This window comes from Leptodactylus fuscus, chromosome 1 (assembly GCF_031893055.1).
Source record: "Leptodactylus fuscus isolate aLepFus1 chromosome 1, aLepFus1.hap2, whole genome shotgun sequence".
NCBI classification, from domain to species: Eukaryota; Metazoa; Chordata; class Amphibia; order Anura; family Leptodactylidae; genus Leptodactylus; species Leptodactylus fuscus.
This window is the reverse complement of record NC_134265.1, coordinates 10,110,910-10,137,716: the sequence shown is the minus strand read 5'-3', so window position 1 is coordinate 10,137,716 and position 26,807 is coordinate 10,110,910. Positions and strand designations below refer to the sequence as shown.

General features: G+C 44.6%; 3 protein-coding genes and 1 pseudogene across 3 annotated transcripts in view; 2 read left to right on the top strand and 2 right to left on the bottom strand.

Annotated features, from left to right (window-relative positions):
• Positions 1-26,807, top strand: part of LOC142190613 (gastrula zinc finger protein XlCGF66.1-like) — a 410,056-nt gene that overhangs the window by 66,678 nt on the left and 316,571 nt on the right. The window lies entirely within an intron of this gene.
• LOC142189797 (uncharacterized) overlaps positions 1-26,807 on the top strand; it is a 373,599-nt pseudogene that overhangs the window by 241,529 nt on the left and 105,263 nt on the right.
• LOC142189984 (uncharacterized) overlaps positions 1-26,807 on the bottom strand; it is a 373,254-nt gene that overhangs the window by 333,139 nt on the left and 13,308 nt on the right. The window lies entirely within an intron of this gene.
• Positions 4,703-18,466, bottom strand: LOC142215636 (uncharacterized). The gene is made up of 4 exons (XM_075283711.1): positions 18,022-18,466; positions 17,712-17,891; positions 14,040-14,163; positions 4,703-5,380 (listed from the first exon to the last, which is right to left on the bottom strand). The coding sequence occupies exons 1-4, from the start codon at positions 18,376-18,378 to the stop codon at positions 4,782-4,784; spliced, it is 1,260 nt and encodes a 419-aa protein (XP_075139812.1). The 5' UTR covers positions 18,379-18,466; the 3' UTR covers positions 4,703-4,781.

Sequence of the window (26,807 nt, the reverse complement as noted above, 5' to 3'; positions counted from 1 at the left end):
ACCACGTCTACTGCATTACCCATGTCCAGATACACCACGTCTACTGCATTACCCATGTCCAGGTGCACCACGTCTACTACATTACCCATGTCCAGATACACCACGTCCACTGCATTACCCATGTCCAGATACACCACGTCCACTGCATTACCCATGTCCAGATACACCACGTCTACTGCATTACCCATGTCCAGATACACCACGTCTACTGCATTACCCATGTCCAGATACACCACGTCTACTACATTACCCATGTCCAGTCTTGAACTCACCTCCTCATAGAAGCTGATCAGATTAGTCTGACAGGACCGATTCCTCATAAACCCATGCTGATTTGGTGTTATAAGATTATTTACATTGAGATACTCCAGGATAGCATCTCTTAGAAAGCCCTCAAATATCTTTCCCACCACAGAAGTTAAACTTACTGGCCTGTAGTTTCCAGGTTCCCTTTTACACCCCTTTTTGAAAATTGGCACCACATTTGCTATTCGCCAATCTTCTGGAACAGACCCAGTCATTACTGAATCCTTAAATATTAGATACAAGGGTCTATCTATGACCATGCTTAATTCCGCAGAACTCGGGGGTGTATTCCATCTGGACCGGGCGATTTCTCTATTTTAGTGTTTTGCAGGCGGCGCTGCACTTCTTCCTGGGTTAAGCAGGTGACATTTAATTGAGAGTTAACATCCCCCTAATCATGTTCCTGGCCAATGGATTTTCTTGTGTAAACACTGTAGAGAAGAAGGCATTTAATACTTGTGCTTTTTCCTCATCCTCCTCCACCATTACACCCAGGTTATTTTTGAGAGTGCCCACATTGTCAGTTTTTATTCTCTTATTATTTATGTAATTGAAGAATAATTTTGGATTACTTTTGCTTTCCTTGGCAATTTTTCTCTCAGCCTCAATCTTCGCCTCCTTTATTTGTTTTTTCACAATTTATTTTTCTCCTTATAGTTTTTTAATGCTGTGTCGCTACTCTCTTGTTTTAGTACTTTAAATGCTTCCTTTTTTTATCCCTCATTGCATTCTGTACTGTTTTAGTCAGCCATATTGGTTTTCTATGATTTCTGGCCCGCTTATTCCCATATGGTATGTGTTTTCTAGTGCTCTTATTTAGTGTATTTTTGACAATGTCCCATTTAGTTTGTGTCCCGTCACGTTGAGGACATTGTCCCAGTTTATGCTGCTGAGCTCTTCTCTCAGCTGGTTAAAATTTGCCTTCCTGAAGTTTAGTGTTTTTGTACCCCCTCTAATGAACGTCTTCTTAATGTGTACAAGAAAACTTATTATGTTATGGTCACTATTACCCAGATGTCCCCCAACCTCCACTTCTGATAGTGTGTCAGGTTCATTTGTTAAAATTAGGTCTAAAAGTGCCTGGCCTCTTGTTGGGTCCTGCACTAGTTGCGATAGGTCATTGTCTTTTATTACTGACAAGAACCTGTTCCCTTTGTTGGATCTGCAGGTTTCTGCCCCTCCGGTGATATCTGGGTCGGTGAAATCCCCCATAATAATGACTTTATTCTGCTTTGCGGCCTCATCTATTTGTTTTATTAGTATATTTTCAGCTTCTTCCATTATATTTGGAGATTTATAACAAACCCCTATCAGTATTTTATTTTTTGTTCCTCCCATAATCTCCACCCATAAGGACTCCACATAATCATTTTCCTCCCAGATGTCCTCACGCAGGACTGGCTCAAGGCTGGTTTTTACGTATAAGCAAACCCCTCCCCCTTTCTTATTTGTACGCTCCTTTCTAAACATACTGTACCCTTTTATATTTACAGCCCAGTCATAGCTAGAGTCCGGCCACGTCTCACTTACCCCCACCATGTCATAATTGTCTTCCAACATCATCACTTCTAGTTCCACCATCTTGTTAGTAAGACTTCGGGCATTCGTATACATACATTTCATAGATTTATCTTCCCTACTTTTCCACTGCCTACTGACTGCTCTAACCCGACCCCCTACTCCACCCCCAGTTACAGTATCTAGCCCTCTTTCCATTTCTACACTTTCTTGCCCTCTACATCTGTTACCCTCCCCCCCCCAGTACCTAGTTTAAACACTCCTCCAACCGTCAAGCCATCTTCTCCCCATTGAGATGCAGCCCGTCCCTAGCATAGAACCTGTAGCCCACAGCAAAGTCGGCCAAGTTCTACAGGAACCCAAACCCCTCCTTCCTACAACTCTTGAGCCACTTGTTCACCTTCCTAATCTCCCGCTGCCTTTCCTGTGTGGCTCGTGGAAAAGGCAGTATTTCTGAGAATACTACCCTGGAGGTCCTTGCCTTCAACTTGCTCCCTAAATCCCTGAAATCATTTTTAAGGACCTTCCACCTACCGTTAACTTTCTCATTTGTGCCAACGTGCACCATGACTGCTGGATCCACACCAGCCACACCCAGTAATCTGTCAACCCGATCCGCGATATGTCGAACTCGAGCACCAGGAAGGCAACACACCGTACGACGATCCCGCTCTTTGTGACAGATTGCCCTATCTGTTCCCCTAATAATTGAATCTCCCACTACCAGCACCTGTCTAGTCTTCTCTGCGCTCCTATCCCCCTTCTTACTGGAGCAGACATTCCCCTGGCTTTCAGAAGTATCGTGCTGCAGCAATGTTACCCCTGTACTAACATCCCCCTCATCTGCCAATTTAAAAAACTTGTTGGGGTGTGCCAGTTCAGGACTAACCTCCATGGCACTCTTCCCTCTACCCCGCTGCTTTCTGTCACCCAGCTAGCTACCTCAAGTTCCTGCACCTCCATGCTACCATCCTCCTCTGCACTTGCCCCAATGAGATGCTGCTCTGTGAGCATCAAACTCCTTTCCAAGTTACCAATGGATCGCAGTGTTTCAATTCGCCCATTTAGATCCATGATCTGGGCTTCCAAATGTGCAACGTGATTGCATCTTTCACAACAGTATGCCCCCTCAAGCAGAGCATACATGTTGCAAGATGCACACTGGACAGCATTGGTAAATATGGAGCACATCTTACCTGATGGGGAATATTACAGCAAAACACACAAATTCAAATAAAAAATAAAAGGGTTTTCCCTGTAAAGTCCCTGAATCTAAAGTCACTTAATATTAAGTCACACTTCGACCAAACCACACTTAGGAACAAACCACACTCGCAAACTCCCACACTCGCTTAATACTTAGCTTTTTTATAGCTGCTCCAAGTAGGACAGAAAGCTGCAACTGATCCCACTGATTCTCTGGTTGGAATTTCTGAAGGATGCATATTTATGTACAAAAGGACACTCGAATAGAATTCTAGGAGGGAGGGTGGAAGAAGGTTATTGGAACATACAAAAAAAAACCCAATTCATCAGTTTGCAATGTTCTTAGCAGTTCAGAGAGAGTCTTTTATGGCTGTCTCAGTTCAGTGATTTCTGTAGGATGCCATGAACCCATGTGACAGATTCATCCCTTCCTGCAATGTTTGAAGCAGGGTCATAAACTTGTACTCATAAATCAGTCTCTATTCCCTTGATTTAAAATTCCGTTTTAAAACAAAAATTTTCATGTCATTGGTGAAATTATGATCTTCATTGCTGAAATGTTTTGACACGGGAAGGTCCATTCTTTGTTCTCTAATAGTATGGCGATGTGAATTAATCCGCATTCTAAGCTTCTGACCAGTCTCTCCAACATGTTTGTCTCTAATGCAGGCGGCACTGCATTAAGAACCGACATCAGTCTGTAACAGATTTTACCTTTACATGAGCTCAGGAAAACTTCTAAAAATCATTGTCAGTGAACACAGTTCATCACTACATCTCCAGGTGCAAATAATACAAAAACCACCAGGCATAAATTATTACCAAAATACAAAATTTTTAATGAGTAAAAAAAATCACATATAACATATAACAGGACAATACATATAAAACATGCAGGGGAACTGAAACACCCAGAAAAAAAGGGGGACACACACTGGTAGGGATAGATGTTATAACATGTAGCCAACAGCAAACAATAACCTAAGATTGTCTGTGCAGTATGTAAAGGTGGGTATATGGGTAAAGTCTCACTTATAGACAAGGAAAAAGGTATATTACCAAGTTATATTGGACCCCCACACACAACCCTGCCTATGCACTGAATCACAGGCAAAAAAATAGATGAAAGAGTGAATGTGTAGATGCTATTGCTCCATACCGTACCGTACCAGCCGTGCCCCTCACCCGACTATAGGGCTTTGTCAAGGGATCAATGATCTCCAGGTGCAAGTTAAAACTCTACCATGAAAAGCGAAAGCCGTATATCAACAACACCCAGAAACACCGCCGACTTCTCTAGACCCGAGCTCATCTGAGATGTTCTGACACAAAGTGGAAAAGTCTCCTATGGTCTGTCCAGTTCACATTTCAATTTACTTATGGAAATCATGGACGTCGTGTTCTCCGGGCCAAAGAGGAAAAGGGCTGTCTGAATTGTTATCAGCGCAAGATTCAAAATCCAACACCTCTGAAGCTATCAGGGGAATGTTAGTGCCCATGGTACATCTCTGATGGTATAGGATAGGGGTGTGTTAGTGCCCATGACATAGGTAACTTGTACATCTGTGAAGGCACTATTAATGCCGACTGGTACATACAGGTTTTGGAGCAACATATACTGCCATCCAAGCAATGTGTTTTCCAGGGACGTCCCTGATTAATTTTAGCGTGGCTTCATAGTAAGAGAGTGCGAGTACTAGATTGACCTGCCTGCAGTCCAGACCTCACTCCCATATATAATGTGTGGTGCATTATGAAGCACAAAGTACGGCAATAGAAACCCCGGACTGTTGATCCTCCCCTGTGTGAATCTTTTGATGCTTAGCAAGATATGATTTAACCTTGAACCATTGTCCACATTCTGGGCATGAATATTGCTTCTCCTTTGTGTGAGCTCTTAGATGTACATCAAGATTTGATTTAAAGAAAAAACATTTCTCACATTCTGGACATGAATATGACTTCTTCCCTATGTGAACGCTTTGATGTTCAACAAGTTCTAATTTATAGGTAAAACATTTCTGACACACTGGACATGAATGTGGCTTCTCCCGTATGTGAATCATCTGATGTTTAACAAGATTTAATTTAGCTATAAAACATGCCCCACAATCTGGGCATGAATATGGCTTCTCTCCTGTGTGAGTTCTCTGATGATTATCACCACTTCTACAACTTTCATTTTGCTTAACAGACTGTGATGAGTTACAAGAAAGATCTTTCTCCTGAAGGCCTGAGGGTATATCTGAGGTAATGACATGTTCTTCATATGGATCTTGTTTGATATCACTGTCCTCTGCTGTATAATCTGTAGATATCAGATGTCCCACTGAGCTCCTGGTACAGTCATCTGAAAAGAAGAAAACTGATATTACTATTTTTGAATACCATAACTTTATAAATATATTCCCCACTGAGCTGCCGCTGCCTGAGACGCTTCAGACCGTGTGAAGAAGTGAAGTCAGTGGCACAGGCAGTAAACGACGGCAGCGCGGCCTACTTCATTAGTATTCACTGTGCTGAGACGGAGGTCAGTGATAGTGAATAGTAATGAAGCGGGGCAGGAGACATCACCACTGCTCTAGGTCACTGTAGAGCTGAACACAATCCATGGCTGCTTAAATATGGCCATTTATGTGGAATAATAAGCTCACCGGACAAAAATTTAGTCTCCCCTAAAAAAATCATGAAAATCATCATTTAATATGGTATTACTGCCTCAGGTCTTGATAACTGCTGAATTCGGTTAGGAAGTGAGTCCACAAGGTTTTGCAAATACGTCGCATCCAGTTCAAAACACTGACTATGGAGTTGCTTGCACCAATCCACCAAATTGTGGTGATGCTGATGTCGGCATTTTACCTGCTATTCCAACATGTCCCAAAGAATTATGATGGAGTTCAGGTCAGATGACTCAACCGCAGCCCCATCTGTACAGGCTTAATGATTCATCTGTGCTTGTGCACTAGGGTTACTAATTTTTTGCACAGAGAGCTTAATTTAGAATGCCATAAATCTTACTGTACTACACCCCATACACACAATAGAATCCAAACCACATCTGCTGGATTTCCCAGCCTGAACTCACCACGGATCTGCTGTCCCATACAGTATGTAGTAGGGTCTGTGGAGTCACAAGGAAGCAGGGACTCCTAGCGTCATAGATCACTAAGATACGGGGAGTCCTGGTGTGTGGACAGAGTTCAGGCTGGGAAATGTGACTGATGTACAGACCAGATTTTCTAGTCCAGATTCCATAGTGTGATTGGGGGTCTAAGGTGAGGGTTACACAGTGACATTTGTAGAAGCTGCTTCAGGAGTTCAGAAGAAGAATTTTTCCTCTTTACCAAATCAGCCCCCGAATCTCCATCAGATTCCTTACTGGCCAGGCCGGATTTTCCACCTCCATTTATTTCCATAGAGCTCTGAGGTGGAATCTGCCTGAAGATCGAGCAGGAGGATTATTTTTCCGCTCCCTGAAATAATCTGCTATATAATTCTGGGAAATTCTTTCCCTTCACGAGGACTGACAGCTGGTGAGGAAGAAATTTGCCTCGTTCACATCGATGTCAAGTCCATATTCCTGCTGTCCGTTCTATTCTATACTACATTTATTACACCCTATAGCGGTATCACATTTATATTCATGTATTATTAGTATTTTACCTGAATCGGGGAACAACAAATAGTCTAAACAATGGCTCAATAGAATCAGTGACCCTTCAAAATGAATTCACATATGACTGTACAGACGTAGTGGTCCAGCCGTATTAAATAGAAACCACCATTACTATACTGTCGTAAACATGTCTTCTTGGAATCCTATCCCAAATACCCAAATAACCTACAGCATGTTGGAGAATAACAAAGAGCGACTAAATGGAGTATGAGAGGCTTTCCTCGGATCGGCTCCCGGGGCCGGAGAGGCATTTGGCTCACCATCTGGACCTGAATATCTTGTGGCCTGTGCTGGACCAGTCTCGGTTGTTCAGGGGTAGGCTTTTGCCCATTCATACTCTGGCGGCGCAGGTTTGGGCGCAGGCCCGGAAAGTATCTTCTTATTCGGACACCCCTGCAGAGACCCCCTTGTGGGACAATCCTGGCTTGTCTGATCTATTCGTGTTACCTGATGCTAGGTCTTGGTCACGATATGGGGTGTCTACTCTAGCGAATTTATATACACAGGGGGTGTTTGTTACTTTTGACTCTTTGACCGCATCACATGAGATCCCAAGACACCAGTTCTTTAGGTTTCTTCAGATACGTCATGCCCTTTCCTCGATATTTCCTGCCCAACCGTGTGCCATTTCCGAATACCCGCTCATTGGTGTGCTACGCTCTCAGGGCCCTGGGGGTCTTATTTCGGTTCTATATAACCATCTAATTCATGTAAAGGTATCTCTGGCTGAGTCCCCGGCTCTGACGCGTTGGCGCACCAACATCCCAGAATTGACTGATGAGCTGTTTCAGGAGGTTTTGGAATCTCCTCTTTATGTCTCTCCTTCAGCTAATAATAAATTGATCCAAATTTTTATCATACACCAATGTTATTTGACCCCTGTCCGTTTGCACAGAATGGGCCGTATGTCTAGCTCGACTTGTCTCAGGTGTCCATATCCTCGTGCAGATTTTTGGCACATGATGTGGGGTTGTCCGGTGGTTCGCACCTTTTGGAGGGGAGTGGTAGACCTTCTGGCAGATGTCCTGGGCCGCCCAGTCCCGTTTTCTCCCGAAGTCTGCCTGTTTGGCGTTTTGGAGGAGGAGTTGTGGCAACATCATACTCGAATTTTTCTTAGAGAGTGCTTGTTTTATGCTAGGAAAGCCATCGCCTTGCGGTGGATGGCCCCTAGATCCCCATCTGTCTCCCAATGGCGGAAAATGGTTAACTCGGTTCTCCCATTTAATCAGATTATATATAAAGGGAGGGGCTGTCCCCAGAAATTTACTACGGTATGGGGTGCGTGGTGTGATTCTCCCGTGACCCAATACTCTGCTCCCATGATGCGTTTGGCCCTAGACACCTTTGCTCCATAAATAGGAGCTATTGCCAGATAGGTTTGTGACTCCTCGTGTGGGGAATATATGTGACTGTTGTAACTTTGTTGTTGTGTCATGTGATATTGTGTTCAGAACTGTGTTGTGGTCGGGGTGGTTGGGTTGGGGTCGGGATGGACCAGTGCTGTGGCTTGTTTCTGGTTAACTGTATGTTTCTTGTGCTTATACTGTACCTGTGTTTTACTTTTGTTTTGATTGTATTACTTGCTTTGTTATGTAATCTTCAATAAAACGAGTTTAAAAAAAAAATGGAGTATGAGAATAAGTCACCGTAACTTACCCATAGAAAAAATGCCAAGAAGGAGATGCACAGGAACACCCTGACGAAGGCGGTACGCCGAAACGCGAGTCGGGCGGTCAGCCGTGGGTGCTCCTGTGCATCTCCTTCTTGGCATTTTTTCTATGGGTAAATTACGGTGACTTATTCTCATACTCCATTTAGTCGCTCTTTGTTATTCTCCAACATGCTGTAGGTTATTTGGGTATTTGGGATTCCAGGCAAGCAGGTTTACAACAGTATTATGCAAAATACCACAAAAGAGGTAAACCACCAGGTGTGTATTAGCATCTAATATACAGAAGAACACCAGGCATAAATGTATACCAAAAATATTCACTTTTATTAAATAAAATTACATATAACTAGACAAACATAGTAACACACAATTATAGGTGGGGGAACAAATAGACCCAAAGAGCACAATGAGGGAGGGATGTAAAAATACATGTGTGTACCATCACATGGCTGAATATCATGTACTGTGTGTATATATAAAATATAGGAAGAATATGCAAATCCGCCTTCCATGATGTAATTAGGAAGACAGTTGCTGCCTCATTGTTGCAAACCAATAGAGGGCGCTCACTGGAATGTGCAAGCCTGTCTTAAGACAGGATTCCAGTGAAATAACCCAATAATGGCTGCTCCCTTTAGCCTCATGCCCGACCTTCCAAGAGGCCTTTGTTTAGCAATGACGCTGGGATTATTACCAGGTTATAGTCTCTCAATCGAGGACAGCTGTTTCGATCTGGTTGGATCTCATCAGCCCGATGTAGAGAGAACTATAACCTGGTAGAGGTGAGTAATTACATCATGGAAGGCGGATTTGCATATTCTTCCCATAGTTCCTTGCAAAGTGGAGTGCTAAAGGCTTAACAAGTCTCCACACACCTATATGGTGGTCTCTCCCTAAGGAGTGACAATATCCCCCGAACCCTGTCTAAGCCTCTCACCTCTACCAGGTTATAGTCCTCTCTACATCGGGCTGATGAGATCCAACCAGATCGAAACAGCTGTCCTCGATTGAGAGACTATAACCTGGTAATAATCCCAGCGTCATTGCTAAACAAAGGCCTCTTGGAAGGTTGGGCATGAGGCTAAAGGGAGCAGCCATTATTGGGTTATTTCACTGGAATCCTGTCTTAAGACAGGCTTGCACATTCCAGTGAGCGCCCTCTATTGGTTTGCAACAATGAGGCAGCAACTGTCTTCCTAATTACATCATGGAAGGCGGATTTGCATATTCTTCCCATAGTTCCTTGCAAAGTGGAGTGCTAAAGGCTTAACAAGTCTCCACACACCTATATGGTGGTCTCTCCCTAAGGAGTGACAATATCCCCCGAACCCTATATAAAATATAGGCATAGGGGTAGAGTCACAATAGTAATATATACATGTGCACTGCACATCAGATCAAATTAGACCCCACACAACAACCCTACACATATAAGACACCATATAAGCCCACTGAAACAACGGACCAACGCACAACCCGGGTCAGGAGCGCGGTTTGGTATGACGGGATAAACTAGGTTTATATGAAGTTCATGTCTGTGGCCTCTATGGTGTCTTATATGTGCAGGGTTGTTGTGTGGGGTCTAATTTGATTTGATGTGCAGTGCACACGTATATATTACTATTGTGACTCTACCCCTATGCCTGTATTTTATATATACATACAGTACATGATATTCAGCCATGTGATGGTACACGCATGTATTTTTACTTCCCTCCCTCATTGTGCTCTTTGGGTCTATTTGTTCCCCCACCTATAATTGTGTGTTACTATGTTTGTCTAGTTATATGTAATTTTATTTAATAAAAGTGAATATTTTTGGTATACATTTATGCCTGGTGTTCTTCTGTATATTAGATGTTTACAATGGTATAGTAATGGTGGTTTCTATTTAATACGGCTGGACACTACGTCTGTACATTTAGATGTGAATTCACTTTGAATGTGTCGTTTTATTTATACACTTGTATTGGTATATATCACCTTTAGTTTACAATCCCCTTAAAAAGACCTATGGTTATTGAATGCTTGAATCCATACATATAGTTCTATGGTAATGACAAAATGGATATCTTATACATTCCTCTTATCCCATACAGTATATTTCTATCATGCATTATGCATGTCTATTAACTTGAGATGGTTCACCCACTTCTGTGCTGACCCCTTGTGGGAACATTCCTGTACTACATTTGTCTATCTTTTTACTTACAGTCCTATGAAAAAGTTTGTGCCCCCCTATTAATCTTAATCATTTTTAGTTCTAAATATTTTGGTGTTTGCAGCAGCCATTTCAGGTTGATCTATCTAATAACTGATGGACACAGTAATATTTCAGGATTGAAATGAGGCTTATTGTAACAGAAAATGTGTAATATGCATTAACCCCTTCCCGCCGATGGCATTTTTTGATTTTCGTTTTTGACTCCCCTCCTTCTAAACCCCATAACTTTTTTATTTCTCCGCTCCCAGAGTCACATAAGGTCTTAATTTTTGCGGGACAATTTTTTCTTCATGATGCCACCATTAATTATTCTATATAATGTACTGGGAAGCAGGAAAAAAAATTCAGAATGGGGTGGATTTGAAGAAAAAAAATGCATTTCTGCGACTTTCTTACGGGCTTTGGTTTTACGGCGTTCACTGTGCAGCCAAAATGACATGTCCCCTGTATTCTGTGTTTCGGTACGGTTCCAGGGATACCAAACTTATATGGTTTTATTTACATTTTGACCCCTAAAAAAAATTCCAAAACGGTGTTAAAAAATTTTTTTTTCTAAAAGTCGCCATATTCCGACGGCCGTAACTTTTTTATACGTAAGTGTACGGGGATGCATAGGGCGTCTTTTTTTGCGGGGTCGGGTGTACTTTGTAGTTCTACCATTTTCAGGAAATGTTATTGCTTTGATCACTTTTTATTCAAATTTTTATCAGAATCAAAACAGTGAAAAAACGGCGGTTTGGCACTTTTGACTATTTTTCCTGCTACGGTGTTTACCGAACAGGAAAAATATTTGTATAGATTTGTAGAGCGGGCGATTTCGGACGCGGGGATACCTAACATGTATGTGTTTCACAGTTTTTAACTACTTTTATATCTGTTCTAGGGAAAGGGGGGTGATTTGAACTTTTAATACTTTTTATATTTTTTTATATTTTTTTTTACTTTTTTTTTATTTTTTTTTTTGCATTTATTAGACCCCCTAGGGGTGTTGAACCCCAGGGGGTCTGATCACTAATGCAATGCATTACAATGCTAATGCATTGCAAAAAAGCATCATCTCTTTTGCAGGCTGTATACACCAGCCTGCAAAAGAGAGAATTTGCAGACTGGCTGGGAGCCCTTAACAAGGCTCCCGGCTGTCATGGCAACGGGGGGTTGGCCCTGGAGCATGCTCCAGGAGCCGGCGATCCTTGCCAAAATGGCGGCACCCATGCGCCGCCGGGAAAATGGCGCCTCCGGCGCCTTTGACAGCAGCGCCGGAGAGGTTAATGCCTCCGATCGGTCCGGGGACCGATCGGAGGCATTAGAGCCGGGTGTCTACTGCTTAAAGCAGTAGACACCCGGCGGCTATGGCGGCCGCCCAGCTCCCGGGCGGTCGCCATAGTTACAGACCCGACACGCGCCGTACTATTACGGCGCATGTCGGGAAGGGGTTAAACCAAAATGTGACCGGTGCAAAAGTCTGGGCACCTCAACAGAAACGTGACAGTAATATTTAGTAGACCCTCCTTTTGCCTCTAGTCGCTTCCTGTAGCTTTTAATCAGTTCCTGGATCCTGGATGAAGGTATTTTGGACCATTCCTCTTTACAAAACAATTCAAGTTCAGTTAAGTTAGATGGTCGCCGAGCATGGACAGCCCGCTTCCAATCATCCCACAGATGTTCAATGATATTCAGGTCTGGGGACTGGGATGGCCATTCCAGAACATTGTAATTGTTCCTCTGCATGAATGCCTGAGGATTTGGAGCGGTGTTTTGGATCATTGTCTTGCTGAAATATCCATCCCCGGCGTAACTTCAACTTCGTCACTGATTCTTGAACATTATTCTCAAGAATCTGCTGATACTGAGTGGAATCCATGCGACTCTCAACTTTAACAAGATTCCCGGTGCCGGCATTGGCCACACAGCCCCAAAGCATGATGGAACCTCCACCAAATCTTACAGTGGGTAGCATGTGTTTTTCTTGTAATGCTGTTTTTTTTGGACGCCATGCATAACGCCTTTTTGTATGACCAAACAACTCAATCTTTGTTTCATCAGTGTACAGGACCTTCTTCCAAAATGAAGCTGGCTTGTCCAAATGTGCTTTTGCATACCTCAGGCGACTCTGTTTGTGGCGTGGTTGCAGAAACGGCTTCTTTCTCATCACTCTCCCATACAGCTTCTATTTGTGCAAAGTGCGCTGTATAGTTGACCGATGCACAGTGACACCATCTGCAGCAAGATGATGCTGCAGCTCTTTGGAGGTGGTCTGTGGATTGTCCTTGACTGTTCTCACCATTCTTCTTCTCTGCCTTTCTGATATTTTTCTTGGCCTGCCACTTCTGGGCTTAACAAGATCTGTCCCTGTGGTCTTCCATTTCCTTACTATGTTCCTCACAGTGGAAACTGACAGGTTAAATCTCTGACGCTAGGTTCACTCCTGCGTTCTGGTCTCCGTTCTGTGCTTTCCGTCTTCTGCATGCCAGAAGACGGAAAGCACAGACTGGGTCCGGCCGTGAGCGGCGTTTCATGCTCTCCGCCGCGAAACCGGATTTTTTAATCCGGACACAGAGTACTGCATGTCCGACTCTGTGTCCGGATTAAAAAACCCGGTTTCGCGGCGGAGAGCGCAAAACGCTCACTGCCGGACAGCTTTCTCACCCATTCAATTGAATGGGTGAGAAAGACTCCTGCAGGTTTCCGTCTCCTGCTCTGTTTTATGCAGGAAACGGAAATCTGCAGAACGGACACCTGGGCGCAGATGTGAACGAGCCCTGAGACAACTTTTTGTATCCTTCCCCTGAACAACTATGTTGAACAATCTTTGTTTTCAGATCATTTGAGAGTTGTTTTGAGTAGCCCATGATGCCACTCTTCAGAGGAGATTCAAATAGGAGAACAACTTGCAATTGGCCACCTTAAATACCTTTTCTTATGATTGGATACATCTGGCTATGAAGTTCAAAGCTCAGTGAGGTTACAAAACCAATGTTGTGCTTCAGTAAGTCAGTAAAAAGTAGTTAGGAGTAGTCAAATCAATAAAATGATAAGGGGACCAAAATTTTAGCACCGGTCAAATTTTGGTTTAATGCATAGTGCACATTTTCTGTTAGTACAATAAACCTCATTTCAATCCTGAAATATTACTGTGTCCATCAGTTATTAGATATATCAAACTGAAATGGCTGTTGCAAACACCAAAATATTTAGAACTAAAAATGATTAAGATTAATAGGGGTGCCCAAACTTTTTCATAGGACTGTATATATATATGAACATTTTATCTTAATACAAATTATGGGTTTTTTTTTTTAAACTGTGATGTTTAGTGTTTTGTTTTACCTCATTTTTTTTTTTTGCTTTTCTCTATAGGAAACACAGACAGGGACTGAATTCATTCTGTACATACAAATAATGGAAGTCCATGTGTATATAGTCATGTCTATTACCTGCTGATGTGAGCGGCTGCTGGTCCTCCATCATCACCTCCTTGTACAGATCCTTGTGTCCTTCTAAATACTCCCACTCCTCCATGGAGAAATAGACAGCGACATCCTGACACCTTATAGGAACCTGACAACACAATGATACAGTCATCACCCCGACCCCTCCAGTTACTGTATAATGTCCCAGCATTCCCAGCAGTGTCACCTCTCCAGTCAGCAGCTCCAGCATCTTGTTGGTGAGTTCTAGGATCTTCTGTCCATTGATCTCCTCCTGTATCAGGGGATGAGGTGCAGGTTCTGGAATTAAGCTCAGGGTTCCTCCATATCCTTTAGAAACATGAACCTGACAGCGCCCACTAGAGGTCTTCTTCACTACTGTGTAATCCTGGATATGGGGAGACACATTAATAAATCTCACTACATACATGTCCAGAGTCCATCACCTCTCCAGTCATATCATCTGTTGTTACTATAGATAAGAATGATGTCATGATGACATCATCGGAATCTCTCACCTCTCCAGTAAGCTGGTAGATGATCTCTAGGGTGAGATTTAATAGACTTTCCGCCATCTTGTTCCTGTCTCTTTCCATCCTTGATGGATCAATCAGGAATATTCTCTTATATAGAAGATACTGAGAGGATTCTATATTGTAGGAACCTGAATGGAGAGAAGATGAGACAATGTAATCACTACACGGAATCCCATGGAATAAATAGAAGAGTTGAGTCCCATTATTATCACCACCTCCTACTTCTGACGTCGGCAGCGTGTAGCTCAGGAAGGGAGTGACTTGTTGTGGGCCGGCTTGGTGGGTATATAAGGTGTGTGATAGGCTGAACAGAATCTCATTGTTGTCTCGGGTAAAGGGGACGATTTATCAGAGTTGCACAAGGGATGATTATTGGCTGTCGGGCCAAGGGTGACAGTATTTCTCCAACAGCGCAGGTTGTGAACTGTTGTGCACACAAGTCTCGCAGCTAAAGCCATGACATAAGGTTTTAGCTGAGGAGGACGGGGCCATTTTGGGATGTGTTCATACTGAGAAACACTCCGCCTCCTCTGCCAGTGCCATAGTGACAAGTAGCCGGAGGACGAGCAGCAGCATCAGCAGCCAGTACAGTATCTGGAACATGAGGAACCAGAAATGTTTCACCTCACAGAACCAACCAGACCCACAACAGGCAACTGACACCCACCGGCTGCACCAGCAGGAACAGACATAACTAGATGGTTCCTATGTTCCAGCAGGTAACTCCAACCCCATGAAATTCTGGTCCAGTAAGTTAGAGCAGTGGAAGGAGCTGGCCCTGTCTGTCATAGCCGTGCTATCCACTAAGGAGGGGAAGAAACCCTCAAGAAGATGCGAAGAGTCCAAAGATACGGAGCTGACACTTATAAAGGTGACACTGACTTTTCCTGCAGCTTCAGTCACAACAAGTGATGGTTCGTCCATCGATGTCTTGGAACAGCCACAACTGTCACAGATAGATCTCCCACATTTCTGTCTGGACTACAATCTACATATTGTTACTATGTAAGTACTGTACCGTTTGCCTCACCATTTGGACTCCAGATCTGATAACTAGCATCGGTACAACTGGTTGCTTTAGATATGGAGGCTGTGTAGCTTGCTCTTCCCTGGTGGTAGGAAAATATTTTAAATTGAATGTTCTAGATGGGAGTGTTTCTATTAGACAATATATCAATTGTAAGTCTAAAGGAGTTATATACAAGGCCACATGTTAAGGTGACATTGAATATATTGGTAAAAATAAGAAGGAATTTAGGAGGAGGATTGGAAAGCATTTGGGGCATATTTCCCATGACAGGACTATACCTATGGTCTGCCATTTAAGAATTTTTCACCCCCATGAGACAGGAGTTATCAACTTTGTGGGGATTGATGTGGTCGTGCCCTCTGGGAGGGGAGAAAACTGGGATCGCCTCCTCTTACAGAGGGAAATAAAATGGATCTTCAGGCTCAATACCGGGCCGCAAAGGGCCTCAATGAGCAGATTAATTATAGCGGCTTTCTAGAATTCCCCTTTTTTGAATTTCTCCTAATTTTTGTTATTCCTTGGTTTCTAGGTTTAGTGTTGGCCAACAAAGCTTTTACAGTAACCTCTAGGTCACTGTAGAGGTGAACACAATCCCTGGCTGCTTAAATATGGCCACTTATGTGGAATAATACTGTAGGATGCCATAAATCTTACTGTATTACACCCCATACACACAATAGAATCCAAACCACATCTGCTGGGTTTCCCAGCCTGACTCAACGCGGATCTGCTGTCCCATACAGTATGTAGTAGGGTCTGTGGAGTCACAAGGAAGCAGGGACTCCTAGCGTCATAGATCACTAAGATACGGGGAGTCCTGGTGTGTGGACAGAGTTCAGGCTGGGAAATGTGACTGATGTACAGACCAGATTTTCTAGTCCGGATTCCATAGTGTGATTGGGGTCTAAGGTGAGGTTTACACAGTGACATTTGTAGAAGCTGCTTCAGGAATTCAGAAGAAGAATTTTTCCGCTTTACCAAATCAGCCCCCGAATCTCCATCAGATTCCTTACTGGCCAGGCCGGATTTTCCACCTCCCATTTATTTCCATAGAGCTCTGAGGTGGAATCTGCCTGAAGATCGAGCAGGAGGATTATTTTTCCGCTACCTGAAATAATCTGCTATATAATTCTGGTAAATTCTTTCCCTTCACGAGGACTGACAGCCGGTGAGGAAGAAATTTGCCTCGTTCACATCGATGTCAAGTCCATATTCCTGCTGTACATTCTATTCTATACTACATTTATTACCCCCTATAGCGGTATCACATTTATATTCATGTATTATTAGTATTTTACCTGAATCGGGGAACAACAAATAGTCTAAACAATGTCTGACTAGAATCAGTGACCCTTCTGTGCTTTATATAGTGGTGACTCCTCACCTGGGCGGTTCCCTGTAGGAATGTTCTCCTCACACTCCTCATCACCACTCACATAGGGCTCTTCCTTTATTCTCATAGATATAGCATTAATGTCGCTCACATCTTTATCCTGATGGAAAATCTGGGAAACAAATAATGTAAAAGTCACCGGACAAATGGGGAAGTCACAGAGAATGTTCTAGATCATTAATCCGCATGAAGGTGAAAGATGTCCTGACAGTAGCTGCAGGTCTGTGAGAAGCCGGATAAACATATTAGATGGCGGCTCAATGACACCGCCCATGTATATAACCATATAATACTGCTGGATACAACAAGACTGACCACAAGGACTTCACAGCCCGTCTACACATCATAGGGAATATCTCCATCTACCTGATCATCATCCTGTGGAAGAAGAGGACTGGGACATCTCTCCGGTGTTGTCCTCTTACTGGATCTACCTGTAGGAAACACAGACAGGGACTGAATTCATTCTGTACATACAAATAATGGAAGTCCATGTGTATATAGTCATGTCTATTACCTGCTGATGTGAGGGGCTGGTGGTCCTCCATCATCACCTCCTTGTACAGATCCTTGTGTCCTTCTAAATACTCCCACTCCTCCATGGAGAAATAGACAGCGACATCCTGACACCTTATAGGAACCTGACAACACAATGATACAGTCATCACCCCGACCCCTCCAGTTACTGTATAATGTCCCAGCATTCCCAGCAGTGTCACCTCTCCAGTCAGCAGCTCCAGTAGCTTGTTGGTGAGTTCTAGGATCTTCTGTCTATTGATCTCCTCCTCTATCAGGGGGTGAGATGCAGGTTCTGGAATTAAGCTCAGGGTTCCTCCATATCCTTCATACACATGAGCCTGACAGCACCCATTAGAGGTCTTCTTCACTACTGTGTAATCCTGGTTATGGGGAGACACATTAATAAATCTCACTACATACATGTCCAGAGTCCATCACCTCTCCAGTCATATCATCTGTTATTACTATAGATAAGAATGATGTCATGATGACATCATCAGAATCTCTCACCTCTCCAGTAAGCTGGTAGATGATCTTTAGGGTGAGATTTAATAGACTTTCCGCCATCTTGTTCCTATCTCTTTCCATCTTTGATGGATCAATCAGAAATATTCTCTTATATGGAAGACTTGTCTCTGGCTGCAACTTCGTTTGCATGTTGTTGGCATAGATGATCCGCCTAGATTCAGTAAATTGCTGCTGTCGATGGTTCGTCTGCTCCAGCGTTTCGGCTGCACTAAGAGCCGCTTGAAGCTTAGCTTGCTCAATCCTCCTCAGCTCCGCTTGAGAACTCTGTCTTCTGGCTATCTTGCTAGCTCTTGCTTTCTTTGAAATTTTCGACAAATTAGATTTTTTTCTTCTCGGCATGTTTAAAATTGGGAAACTGCAAATTTGGATCTCAGTGTCTCAGCACACTGCCTAGAGGACACAGAACACTGATTTATATGCAGATACTTGGACAGAATGGACTCAGTGTTATCTGTGTCTTTACATCGATAACAAACCAGGCTTTATTAGCAATTAGCTGAGATGGTCCTGTCGGCAAGAGCAGTTTAATATAGTATATGAACATAAATTCATAAAAGTTGTGAAGCCATGTCATTTACTGGGATAAAAAGTAGCCTGTGACTTCTGGCTCCTTCATAGCTCTCGTTGTTTGCGACAAATTAGATTTTCTTTTTCCAGGCATGTTGAAAATTGGCAAACTGCCAATTTAGATGCCAATTTAGATTGAAGGTGTTTGCCCATGTCAGTTTGTCTGCAATGCCTGGAGCAGATCAGATAATATGCAAATGCATGAACACTGAGGGTTAGTGTGTGTTTACACAGAGAGAAAACTACCCTGGCTTTCTCAGAAACTGAGATAAGTGCAGTGTAATATAATATGTGAACCTAAATCCATAACAGTCCTGAAGCCATGTCATTTACCGGGATAAAAAGTGGCCTATATTTTAATTTAGTTTACAATCTATCTATGTGCTGAATGTCAAATCTGTTCAGCATTTTTTGCGTGATTAAGGAACAAACATCCAAAGTAGGAAGGATAGGATTAGTAGGATACTGAGAAGATTCTATATTGTAGGAACCTGAATGGAGAGAAGATGAGACAATGTAATCACTACACGGAATCCCATGGAATAAATAGAAGAGTTGAGTCCCATTATTATCACCACCTCCTACTTCTGATGTCGGCTGCGTGTAGCTCAGGAAGGGAGTGACTTGTTGTGGGCCGGCTTGGTGGGTATATAAGGTGTGTGATAGGATGAACAGAATCTCATTGATGTAATGGGGGCGATTTATCAAAGAAAAGAGATTGGCTGTCGGCCAAGGGTGACAGTATTTCTCCAACAGTGCAGGTTGTGAACATAAGCCTCGCAGCCAAAGACATGACATAAGGTTTTAGCTGAGGAGGACAGGGCCATTTGGGATGTGTTCATACTGAGAGACACTCCGCCTCCTCTGCCAGTGCCACAGCGACAAGTAGCCGAAGGACGAGCAGCAGCATCAGCAGCCAGTACAGTATCAGGAACATGAGGAACCAGAAATGTTTCACCTCGCAGCACCAACCAGACCCTCAACAGGCCACAGACACCCACCGGCAGGTACAGTTATGACTAGATGGTTCCTATGTTCCAGCAGATAGCTAACCTCCAATACAAAAAAACAAAAAACTTGACAGTCTTCAGTAGTTGATACCTTTTTAAGTAAATTTACTTGAGAAAAGAGCCAAGTGTTCTGAAACATAATCTGTCATCATTATTCGTTAGCCATTTAAAAAGGTATCAACTACTGAAGACTATCAAGTTTTTTGTTTTTTCTTTTTTATATTTCCTACCCACTGGCTAACACGGTACGAGAACAATCATTTTCCTTAACCTCAAATAGATTAGAGCAGTGGAAGGAGCTGGCCAATCCGCCATGAGAGTTTTTGTCCAGCCTCAAGCGTACTGGCTGAGGGGTGTTCACTGCTGCCCGGGGTGTTGCAACACAAATTGGATCGGGAAGAACCAAAACCTGAACAGCCCAGGAGGCTCCAGCAGCTCTAGTAGAATGAGCCGCGCTACCCACTAAGGAGGGGAAGAAACCCTCAAGTAGGTGAGGAAGAGTCCAAAGATACGGAGCTGACACTTGTACAGATGACACTGACTTTCCCTGCAGCTTCAGTCACATCAAGTGATGGTTCGTCCATCGATCTCTTGGAACAGCCACAACTGTCACAGATAGATCTCCCACATTTCTGTCTGGACTACAATCTACTGGTCATAGAGGAGAATTGGCATCATCCACCTTCTTCATAGAGCTCTCTCTCACTTGGAGAAACCCGGGAACACTGTGAGAATAATGTTCTTTGATCTCTCCAGTGCGTTCAACACCATTCAACCAGGGCTACTGAGGGGAGAAGCTGAAACTTGTTGGTGTGGACCATCACCTGTCCAACTGGATACTAGACTACCTGACAAACAGACCTCAGTATATGAGAGTCCGGAACTGTGTATCTGACACTGTGATCTGTAGTACGGGGGCACCACAAGGTACAGTTCTTGCCCCATTTCTCTTCACACTGTACACTGCTGACTTTAGGCATAACTCCTCCAGCTGTTACTTACAGAAGTACTCCGATGACTCTGCTATAGTAGGCCTTATCACTGATGGCGACAACACGGAATACAGAGACTTAAACCAGGACTTTGTAGAATGGTGTCAGAGGAACCAGCTCAGGATTAATGCTGGGAAGACCAAGGAGATGGTGGTGGACGTTAGTAAACGGAGAGGTGCTCCAATCCCGGTGGAGATCGAAGGGACATGCATTGAGATAGTCAAGACCTAAAAGTACCTGGGCGTGCTCCTCAATAATAAACTGGACTGGGCCGATCACCTGGAGGCGCTGCACAGAAAGGGTCACAGTAGGTTCTACCTGCTCAGGAGGCTGAGGGCGTTTGGAGTTCAGGGGCCACTTCTTAGGGCCTTTTTCAACTCTGTGGTTGCTTCAGCCATATTTTTCGGTGTGGGAGCAGTCCATCAACCAGAGACAGAAATAGACTTGACAGGCTGATCAGAAGGGCCAGCTCTGTCCTGGGGAGCCCCCTGGACCTAGTACAGGTGGTGGGTGACAGAAGGATCCTGTCTAAAGGCTATTCCAACATCTTATCCACAAAAAAAAAAGAAAAAAGGTTTTAATGGTAGAATCCCTTTAAATAGAGCCTGGCAACACCTGATAGGATACACAAATGAATACACCTGGGGATCCCAAACTCCAGCAGACAACAAAGTACATGCAGCAGAGAGCCGGAGACCAAACATAAGAGAACCACTAGACGCCGATTCAAATCCTGCCAATCTGCTGTTGATTTTGCACGGTTTGCATGCTAGGTTGTGGCTAATTTCTGCACTACATTATAACTAACATCAATCAGCAGGATATCAAAACATGGACTTCCTGTTACATACTGAGATATGGACTTTTAGGCTAAGTTCACACGTAGATTCCAAATGAATGTTCGGAGGCGGCTGATTCAGCCACAGAATCCGCCTGAAGAAAGGGCAGGTCATTTCTTTTCTCCGCTAGCGGCAGCATGCCCCCGCCCCCCCCCCCCCACCCCCCACCCCGTACTAATCTATGGACGAGCACTATCAGGAAGGGGAGGGGGCGATCCTCCTCACTCACACTGTACAGCGCTATAGGCACTACTGTGAGGAACCCCCTTCTGACAGTGAAGAGCTACGGTACCAGGACCGGGGGCAGAGAACGGGAAAGCCGGTAGTGCGCTGAATTCGGCATACTTACTAGCGGTATATAAAACCGAATGTGCCCCAAGGTGGAACTATTAAAGGGTTATCTGATTTTATAGCGTGTGGGGGCCACAGGGAGGACATTATAGAGTGTGGGGGCCACAAGGAGGACATTATAGTGTGTGGGGGCCACAGGGAGGACATTATAGAGTGTGGGGGCCACAAGGAGGACATTATAGCATGTAGGGGCCACAGGGAGGACATTATAGTGTGTGGGGGCCACAAGGAGGACATTATAGTGTGTGGAGGACACAGGGGGGACATTATAGTGTGTGGGGGCCACAAGGACATTATAGTGTGCGGGGGCCACAGGGAGGATGTTATAGTGTGCGGGGGCCACAAGGAGGACATTATAGTGTGTGTGGGCCACAGGGAGGACATTATAGTGTGTGTGGGCCACAGGGAGGACATTATAGTGTGTGGGGGCCACGAGGAGGACATTATAGTGTGTGTGGGCCACGAGGAGGACATTATAGTGTGTGGGGGCCACAAGGAGGACATTATAGTGTGTGGGGGCCACAGGGAGGACATTATAGTGTGTGGAGGACACAGGGAGGACATTATAGTGTGTGGGGGCCACAGGGAGGACATTATAGTGTGTGGGGGCCACAGGGAGGACATTATAGTGTGTGTGGGCCACAGGGAGGACATTATAGTGTGTGGGGGCCACAGGGAGGACATTATAGTGTGTGTGGGCCACAGGGAGGACATTATAGTGTGTGGGGGCCACAGGGGGGACATTATAGTGTGTGGGGGCCACAGGGAGGACATTATAGTGTGTGGGGGCCACAGGGAGGACATTATAGTGTGTGTGGGCCACAAGGAGGACATTATAGTGTGTGGGGGCCACAAGGAGGACAATATAGTGTGTGGGGGCCACAAGGAGGACATTATAGTGTGTGTGGGCCACAAGGAGGACGTTATAGTGTGTGGGGGGCCACAGGGAGGACATTATAGTGTGTGGGGGCCACAAGGAGGACATTATAGTGTGTGGGGGCCACAAGGAGGACAATATAGTGTGTGGGGGCCACAAGGAGGACATTATAGTGTGTGGGGGCCACAAGGAGGTCGTTATAGTGTGTGGGGGCCACAAGGAGGACATTATAGTGTGTGGGGGCCACAAGGAGGACAATATAGTGTGTGGGGGCCACAAGGAGGACATTATAGTGTGTGGGGGCCACAAGGAGGACATTATAGTGTGTGGGGGCCACAAGGAGGACAATATAGTGTGTGGGGGCCACAAGGAGGACATTATAGTGTGTGGGGGCCACAAGGAGGTCGTTATAGTGTGTGGGGGCCACAAGGAGGACATTATAGTGTGTGGGGGCCACAAGGAGGACATTATAGTGTGTGGGGGCCACAAGGAGGACGTTATAGTGTGCGGGGGCCACAAGGAGGACATTATAGTGTGTGGGGGCCACGGGGAGGACATTATAGTGTGCGGGGAGCACTCACCTCCTCGGGTGCAGCAGCCGTCTGCTCACAGGACCTGTGATGATGTCATAGATGTGGGCGGAGTCAGGGAGTCACATGATCAGGTCTTTCTGTTATGGCTTCATCTGTGCAGATGTTAAACCCTATTGAACTAAAGACCTGTGAGATGTGACGTGTGTGGGAGGAGTCACATAATCACATGACCAGACATTAGAGTCGCTCCTCCCCCTATAACTCGGCTCCAGTCTCCTCACTAGTGGCCGCTCTAGATTGGAGTTGCTGGAGGGAGAAGCTGCTGGAACCAACTGCAATGTAGACTGTTCAGTACTGAGGTGACTAGAATGGAGAGATTACAGGAGCTGCCCCAGAAAGCCCCAATCTATTCCCCTCAGTACAGGAGCAGCCAGAGGGGGGGACAGTATATATATATATATATATATATATATATATATATATATATATGCGTGTGTATAAGTGTATATATATTATTTCTATAGATGTATATAACTTTTGCCATATGTATATATATTTGCACCAGACCACTTGTGAGACATCATGCGGACATGGTCTGTACAGGGTGGTATCGCCGCGGTGTGGCCTGTTTATTAGAACTTGCGCCACTTTCTCGTTGTAAGTGATAATGGAAATATATGGCAATTCATAAATGACATAGAACTAAATTCTGACGTATCGCTGTGCACCTGATGTATCAGTATATAGTTACTGCAGGTATGTTCATGGTCTGGGTGTATTCTGTAGTTACTATAGGTAGGTCCATGGTCTGGGTGTATTCGGTAGTTACTATAGGTAGGTCCATGGTCTGGGTGTATTCTGTAGTTACTATAGGTAGGTTCATGGTCTGGGTGTATTCTGTAGTTACTATAGGTAGGTCCATGGTCTGGGTGTATTCTGTAGTTACTATAGATAGGTCCATGGTCTGGGTGTATTCTGTAGTTACTATAGGTAGGTCCATGGTCTGGGTGTATTCTGTAGTTACTATAGGTAGGTCCATGGTCTGGGTGTATTCTGTAGTTACTATAGGTAGGTCCATGGTCTGGGTGTATTCTGTAGTTACTATAGGTAGGTCCATGGTCTGGGTGTATTCTGTAGTTACTATAGGTAGGTCCATGGTCTGGGTGTATTCTGTAGTTACTATAGGTAGGTCCATGGTCTGGGTGTATTCTGTAGTTACTATAGGTAGGTCCATGGTCTGGGTGTATTCTGTAGTTACTATAGGTAGGTCCATGGTCTGGGTGTATTCTGTAGTTACTATAGGTAGGTCCATGGTCTGGGTGTATTCTGTAGTTACTATAGGTAGGTCCATGGTCTGGGTGTATTCTGTAGTTACTATAGGTAGGTTCATGGTCTGGGTGTATTCTGTAGTTACTATAGGTAGGTCCATGGTCTGGGTCAGTGACGTAACTACCAAGGTAGCATCTGCGACAGGGCTCGGGACATTAGGGGCCCGGCAACAGCCGCTACCCCTGCAGATTTTTTCTTTTCTTAATAAGAGATAAGAGAGATAAGATAAGATAATCCTTTAATAGTCCCACATTGGGGAAATTTCAGCATGTTACAGCAGCCTAGTAATACAGGTACAGGATAATACACAGTAATATAATACAGACGTAGACACACATATGCTGAGAAGAGAAGATATACTAGGAGTCCATAGCAGCTAAGGAAAAACGGAAGAGAAAGAAGGAGACTTCATGGTCATTGACATAATCATTAGTTCTCTGTGCGGAGTGATCTACGCTTGGCTTGATGTACACTCACCGGCCACTTTATTAGGTACACCTGTCCAACTGCTCGTTAACACTTAATTTCTAATCAGCCAATCACATGGCGGCAACTCAGTGCATTTAGGCATGTAGACATGGTCAAGACAATCTCCTGCAGTTCAAACCGAGCATCAGTATGGGGAAGAAAGGTGATTTGAGTGCCTTTGAACGTGGCATGGTTGTTGGTGCCAGAAGGGCTGGTCTGAGTATTTCAGAAACTGCTGATCTACTGGGATTTTCACGCACAACCATCTCTAGGGTTTACAGAGAATGGTCCGAAAAAGAAAAAACATCCAGTGAGCGGCAGTTCTGTGGGCGGAAATGCGTTGTTGATGCCAGAGGTCAGAGGAGAATGGCCAGACTGGTTCGAGCTGATAGAAAGGCAACAGTGACTCAAATAGCCACCCGTTACAACCAAGGTAGCCAGAAGAGCATCTCTGAACGCACAGTACGTCGAACTTTGAGGCAGATGGGCTACAGCAGCAGGAGACCACACCGGGTGCCACTCCTTTCAGCTAAGAACAGGAAACTGAGGCTACAATTTGCACAAGCTCATCGAAATTGGACAATTGAAGATTGGAAAAACGTTGCCTGGTCTGATGAGTCTCGATTTCTGCTGCGACATTCGGATGGTAGGGTCAGAATTTGGCGTCAACAACATGAAAGCATGGATCCATCCTGCCTTGTATCAATGGTTCAGGCTGGTGGTGGTGGTGTCATGGTGTGGGGAATATTTTCTTGGCACTCTTTGGGCCCCTTGGTACCAATTGAGCATCGTTGCAATGCCAAAGCCTACCTGAGTATTGTTCTGACCATGTCCATCCCTTTATGACCACAATGTACCCAACATCTGATGGCTACTTTCAGCAGGATAATGCGCCATGTCATAAAGCTGGAATCATCTCAGACTGGTTTCTTGAACATGACAATGAGTTCACTGTACTCCAATGGCCTCCACAGTCACCAGATCTCAATCCAATAGAGCATATTTGGGATGTGGTGGAACGGGAGATTCGCATCATGGATGTGCAGCCGACAAATCTGCGGCAACTGTGTGATGCCATCATGTCAATATGGACCAAAATCTCTGAGGAATGCTTCCAGCACCTTGTTGAATCTATGCCACAAAGAATTGAGGCAGTTCTGAAGGCAAAAGGGGGTCCAACCCGTTACTAGCATGGTGTACCTAATAAAGTGGCCGGTGAGTGTAGATTATACAGCCTGGTCGCGGTTGGAAGGAAGGACTTGCGATAGCACTCCTTCTCACACTTGGGGTGAAGCAGACGGTCACTTACAGTGCTGCCCAGTGTTGTAAAGGTCCCATACATGAGGTGGGATTTGTTCTCCCGCATGGAGGTCACCACAGACAGTGTCCTTCTGTCACCCACCACCTGTACTGGGTCCAAGGGGCTCCCCAGGACAGAGCTGGCCCTCCTGATCAGCCTGTCAAGTCTATTTCTGTCCCTGGTTGATATACTGCTCCCCCATCAGGCCACACTGAAAAAGATGCCTGAAGCAACCACCGAGTTGAAGAAGGCCCTAAGAAGTGTCCCCTGGACTCCAAAGGCCCTCAGCCTCCTGAGCAGGTAGAGTCTGCTGTGGCTCTTTCTGTGCAGCGCCTCCAGGTGATCAGCCCAGTCTAGTTTATTATTGAGGAGCACGCCCAGATACTTATAGGTCCTGACTATCTCAATGCATGTCCCTTGGATCTCTACTGTGGTTGGAGCACCTCTGCGTTTACTAAAGTCCAACACCATCTCCTTGGTCTTTCCAGCATTAATCCTGAGC

Bases quoted from the DNA above. Each gene is read 5' to 3' on its own strand.
- LOC142215636 (XM_075283711.1), bottom strand. From the start codon at position 18,378: ATGCCGAGAAGAAAAAAATCTAATTTGTCGAAAATTTCAAAGAAAGCA. The intron at 17,892-18,021 runs GTGAGAGATTCT...CCCCATAACCAG, and splicing joins TCTACCAGCTTACTGGAGAG to GATTACACAGTAGTGAAGAA. The intron at 5,381-14,039 runs GTAATAGACATG...TCTTCTTTTCAG, and splicing joins GCAGCCGCTCACATCAGCAG to ATGACTGTACCAGGAGCTCA.